We start from the raw sequence: 5,384 nt of genomic DNA, 5'->3' as shown, positions 1-5,384 counted from the left end.
AACAGTTCTCCGGCTGAAGTCGTGTGTGATTCTTCATTGATCCAACACGCATACTTTCTAGAAGTCATGTGGGTTGTTTGAGTTCATCGTCCACAATGTTGTTTGTGAAACCGTCTGCAATAGAAAACACTAATAAGCAGACTAATTGGCCTATTACTGATAATCCATTTAGTGATCAAATTGATATTTTTTATAAAACACGTCATATATTTTATGTCTGTATTACGGCAACTAGGATTTCATTATTGAATTACATCTGATAGGTTCAACACTTAGTTATACCACATACATTTATCAAAGAAAATCAAAGCACACACCACCAAATGTGAAAGGAATTAGATGAGTCCAAGCCTAATTTGTGCGCCATGCATTGGATGTAGTGTTACCACGGTATATGGCGCATGAGTATAGGACGGGGCTAGCACGAAGTCGAAACGTTGAAGGATCATGCAAATCGCCATCTTGGCCTCAGTAAGCGCAAAATTCTGGCCGATGCATATCCATGGTCCCCAGCCGAATGGGAGAAACGCGCCTGAATTCTTGGACGCTTTGGAGATCCCCTCAGCAAACCTCTCCGGCTTGAATTCATGTACATCGCTTTCCCAAATGTCAGGGTCATGGTGCATGAGTAGTACGGAGAGCTCAATCATCATGCCAGCTGGGTATCTTTTGTCTCCGATTAGCACCTCCTTGCATGTCTTCCGGCTAAAATGAATGCTTGGAGGATACAACCGAAGAACCTCATAAAGGATCATGGTCACCTGCATGCAAATTACAAACATATAAGGAAAGGGTGGTATGTAGCTCCGATAGAAAAGTTGGTGTCATCATATAGAGGATCAAAAAAATGAAGTACTTCTGGCAATTAAATATTTACCATTTTAAGTCGGCTTAGACCTTCGTATTCAGGTCTGTTTTTCCCAAATAAACCTAGGACCTCCTCCCTTGCACGGTCTTACCACTTCGGATGCATGCTTAGAACGATCATGGTCCACGTGAGTAGTACCGATGTTGTCTCCATTCCTGCAAAGTAGAACGTCTTGCACTCCTCGATGACATCTTCAATTGGCATCCCCATGCTGGATTGACCATTGTCATCTGTGTGCCTCATGTTTGACTCTAGCAATAAGCCAAGTAAGTCGTTTTTGGTGCTTTCTCCTTCCTTTATCGCTTTAGTTTTTTTCGCAATTAAACCGCGTAGAATCGATTCAACCTCGTTATTAACCTGATGCATCCTTTTATTGTTTGGGGTTGGCAAAGATCTGAAATATACCATGCACTTCCCGTTACAAAGAATGTTCCTTTTTAAGTTATTACAAGTGTACTTGTTACAAAGAATGTTCCTTGTTAAGTTATTACAAGTGTACTTGTTACAAAGAATGTTCCTTGTTAGGTTATTACAAGTGTAACTGTAATTTCAGTTCCCCGCATAAGAGCATCTCCAACAGCCGCACCAAAAGACGCGCGCGCGGTAAATTAACTTTATAGCGCGCGCGGAACGTTTACGCGCGCTTCAGCGGTGGCGCGAAACTAGCACGCGCGGGAAACGATTGCGCGCGCGTGGGAAAAGGCGGCCGCTCGCGCGCTACATTTGGCGCGCCGCGTCCGGCGCGCCTATAAATTGCAGCGTCCCCGCCGCTCTCTCCATCGCCCTTTGCCGCTCTCTCCGTCTCTCCATCGCCCCCTGCCGCGCTCTGCCGCCGACACGCCACCACCGCGCCACAATGCCGCCTCGGCGCCGGGGAGGTACGGGCTACCGCGGCATCCGCGTGCGTCCGTCCGGCACCTACTCCGTCGAGATTCGGTCGTGCAGCGGCATGCGGCTCCGTCTCGGCACTTTCGACACCGCCCAGGAGGGCGCCCGCGCGTACGACGCTGCGGCGTGGCGCCTCCTGCGGTCCCGCCAGGACATGAACTTCGCCGACGTGGCGACGCGGGAGCGCGCACAGGAGTTGGCGCCTTTCCCGCGGCTTCTCACTGACGAGGATCATCGCAAGCATCGGAGGCGGGAGCATCGTCTCAGGCTGGCCGAGATGGACGAGCAAGCCATGGCGCTGTGGAGTCATCGCTTCCCGGAAGACACCAACGAGAAACAGTTCTTCGCCCAGATGAGGGCGAGGAGGGCGAAGAGGAGAGAGGAGCGAGCCGACTATCGTGAGGACAAGCGAACGCGAAAGGCGGTCGCTAAATACAACCAAGTGCTAGGAGATGCGTCCTCCTGGAACTCCGACGACGAGCGACTCCTTGACGCCTACGCTCCGAGGAGGACATCACTAAAACAGAGTCCAAGTCGGATGAGTAGTAGTAGGAAAACTATCTACGAAACCAAATATGTAGTAGGAGAACTATCTACGAAATCAAATATGTAGTAGAAAAAACTGAAATATAGCGCGTCTGCTGGAGCGGTGTGGGCGCGCTTTAATTTGCGGCGGTCGCTGGAGCCAGCGCACCGCTGCATGCAAAAGCTGGCTAACCCGGCGCTGTATCGCGACTTTTAGCGCGCGGAGCGTTGCGCGGCTTGGAGATGCTCTAAAGAAAAAGGAAAACTGTAAATTCAGTTGGTAGCAACTCACAAGTAGCCGGGAATGAGAATCCTCCGAATGTTTGTGATGAGGCGCTCTGCTTGCTCGGTTTGCAGCTGAAATATCTTCATTCCTTCAAGGTAGCTGCTGCCGAATGCGGTGCGGGAAATGACATCTCCGGCAAGGTTTTTGAGCTCCGGCCAAATATCCATCTCGTGCGTACCTTCACTGGAGCCGACGGACTCCGTCCATCTGCCCACCAACTCTTCACAGCACGCCGAAAACTCTGGCAGCATGCACTGCAGAGTCGTATTCCATTCCACATGTCAATTGTATAGCAGTAAATGGTTCTCGGAGAATATGCACTGAAACTGAAACTGAAACTGGTACCTTGATCTTCTCCAGATGGAAGGCAGGGTTGAGGAGCCGCCGGTGCTTGACCCACTTCTCGCCCTCGTGGTTCAAGAGGCCATTGGCGAGCAGCTTCCACATCGCCGGGAACTTGGGCTTCTCGAAGTGCCCGGACTTGTCGGACAGCACGCTCTTGGCAAGCTCGGGGTCGGCGATGGTTACCTTGGGGATCGGGCCGAACCACGAGAGGCTCACCTTGCCGTGCTCCCGGGCGGAATCGCAGAGGAGTGGTGCCACGCGAGGGGCGATGTCGTGGCACCGCAGCGGCAGCCGCCTCGACCAGGCGTCCTTGTTCCGCCGGCCTTGCTCCCTGAGGTCGCCGGTGAGGAAGCGGTAGGACGTGCCGCGGAGGCCCTTGGACCGGAGCTCCCGCTCGAGGCACCGCGGCCGCCACCACAGCCGGTGCAGCAACCGGCAGAGCTGCCACAGGAGCACAAGGGTCGGGAGCAGGAGGAGGCTCCGCCTCCATGGCACCGAGGCTGCAGTTGCGAAGAACGCTCCAAGAACCATAGCTCTCAAGTCTCGACTCGGGCGAAGAAACCCAGCAATGGAAGCTGGTGTGATGCTGCACGGTGTAGGCATGGGGTTATATAGATGGATGGAGCTGCACATGTGCATTTGACTAGCAGTAAGAGAATAATGCTATGGCCTTCACTATCAGTACGACAATAAGTCTCATCTGGACTTTGACTTGGAGCTATGGCGAAAAGACACACAGACTATTCTACCCATGTCACTGGATCTCTGTCCCCATCACCGTGCTCAGTGGCGGAGGCACCGCCCAGCGACCCTGGGCACTTGCCCGGGCTCGCTGGCTCCCCAACAGCAGCGCTCGATCAATTAACAAAGGCCTAAACTTGTTCGCTAGCTTGCTTTATCTGGGCAAAAAAAATTGGGCCTTATTTTCTCAATAGTTCACAGCCTAACAGGCAACCGTACGACAGTCTGCAGCCCAGCCAACTTCACGACGTGAGGGAATACACACACGTACGTACGGTGGTTGGATCGATCGCTCCAAGCCTGAAACTCCTGCCTCTCCGTTTCTCAACAGCCGCCGAGCGCAGGGACTGGTCGACCGGGGCGGCGGCTGGCCTAGAGCCCTACTGGCCAAGACGGCGAGACGGGGCTACGCAGGACCGCCGGCAAGCGGATATCCGGCGTCCAGACAAGCCTACTCCTTCCTCTCCTTATGATCGCATCTTTAAATCTGAAAAGTGATTTGGCAATCTACAATGAACGAATAGATTTAGCCATTTAGGGCTTAAATTCAGGTAATGTTTCAATGACGGCTTTAAGGAATTTCTGTAGTTGTCGTGTAAGTAGTTCTGTACTATTGTTACTTTTTTTCTGAAAGATTGTACTATTGTTTCTTATTGTAGCTCATTTTCTTATTTACTTATGTGACAACTAACTTTAAATTTTATCATTAAATTTCAGAGATGAGGAGGTTTTTGTTAGTACAGAAAGCACTGAAAATGTGAATGATGTCTAACCGGAAATAGAAGTTGAGCTGTTGAGGCACAACCCGAAATGTGAATGGTGTCCATCTGACCATCCATCTCTATTCTTGCAAGTTTTCAAAATTTAATATATTCACATCTCACAACTTAACTACAAATCCATTTTCTATCTTGTAGTGCCTTCTAAGCTTTGGCAACACGGCCAGTTTGCCCATACGCAGGGCTGATTGTATTTCTTTCTTTTGGCAAAAATGAACAAATGAGATATACTTTTGACCGTGGTGAAATAAATTGCAAGATCACGACATCTAGTCTGGTACGGAAAGCTTTACTTTTGTTGGCAACATTGTGAGTTTACCTCTATGCAAGGCTAGTTATTTATCTTTTATTGTCAAGTCTCAACTTTATTTGGTCTATGAAATGGATATTGATATATTAGTTCATTTTAAATTACACTAGTTGGATGCCCGTGCGTTACTACAGAGTCAACAAAATGATGTATAAAACCAAAACAACAAGCACCATTTAGCCAGTTTTTCAGCTTGCTCTCTTTCCCAACATCATAGATCACACACGTCAAATCGTAAAGAATTCAAGGTGTCATCCCTCACCCGGACTGGGATCAGTTGACATGCGGCCCAAATTCAAATTTAAACATTGCGAAAAAATCTAAAAAAATCATGCATGTTCACAGCACATATTAAGATAACCCCTAAAAATTTCAGATCAAAATTCGAAACATGCATCAAGAAATAAAAAAGAAACTCAGATGTGAATAGTTAATCTGTCATGAATAGTTCTTGAATGGTTCTTTGTAGACTATTCACATCTGAGTTTTTCTTTTTTTATTTCTCGATGTATGTTTCGAATTTTGATCTGAAATTTTTAGGGGTTATCTTAATATGTGCTGTGAACATGCTTGATTTTTTTCGGATTTTTTCGCAATTTTTAAATTTGAATTTGGACCGCATGTCACCGTGCATGTCACCTG

At 48.6% G+C, this 5,384-nt stretch overlaps 1 protein-coding gene across 1 annotated transcript; it reads right to left on the bottom strand.

Moving 5' to 3' along the window:
• Positions 1-226: 226 nt before the first annotated feature.
• On the bottom strand, positions 227-3,468 carry LOC123081845 (cytochrome P450 72A15). The gene is made up of 4 exons (XM_044504359.1): positions 2,913-3,468; positions 2,574-2,821; positions 878-1,262; positions 227-761 (listed from the first exon to the last, which is right to left on the bottom strand). Exons 1-3 carry the CDS (start codon positions 3,441-3,443, stop codon positions 956-958), a joined length of 1,086 nt encoding a protein of 361 aa, XP_044360294.1. The 5' UTR covers positions 3,444-3,468; the 3' UTR covers positions 227-761; positions 878-955.
• Positions 3,469-5,384: the final 1,916 nt, after the last annotated feature.

Source organism: Triticum aestivum, chromosome 4A, assembly GCF_018294505.1.
Source record: "Triticum aestivum cultivar Chinese Spring chromosome 4A, IWGSC CS RefSeq v2.1, whole genome shotgun sequence".
Taxonomy (NCBI): domain Eukaryota; kingdom Viridiplantae; phylum Streptophyta; class Magnoliopsida; order Poales; family Poaceae; genus Triticum; species Triticum aestivum.
Note: the sequence above shows the minus strand (reverse complement) of the source record. Positions and strands in the feature narration are given on the sequence as shown.

Coding starts and splice junctions, on each gene's coding strand:
- LOC123081845 (XM_044504359.1), bottom strand. CDS start 3,443: ATGGTTCTTGGAGCGTTCTTCGCAACTGCAGCCTCGGTGCCATGGAGG. Junction 2,822..2,912: donor TCCATCTGGAGAAGATCAAG/GTACCAGTTTCA, acceptor ACGACTCTGCAG/TGCATGCTGCCAGAGTTTTC. Junction 1,263..2,573: donor ATTCTCATTCCCGGCTACTT/GTGAGTTGCTAC, acceptor GGTATATTTCAG/ATCTTTGCCAACCCCAAACA.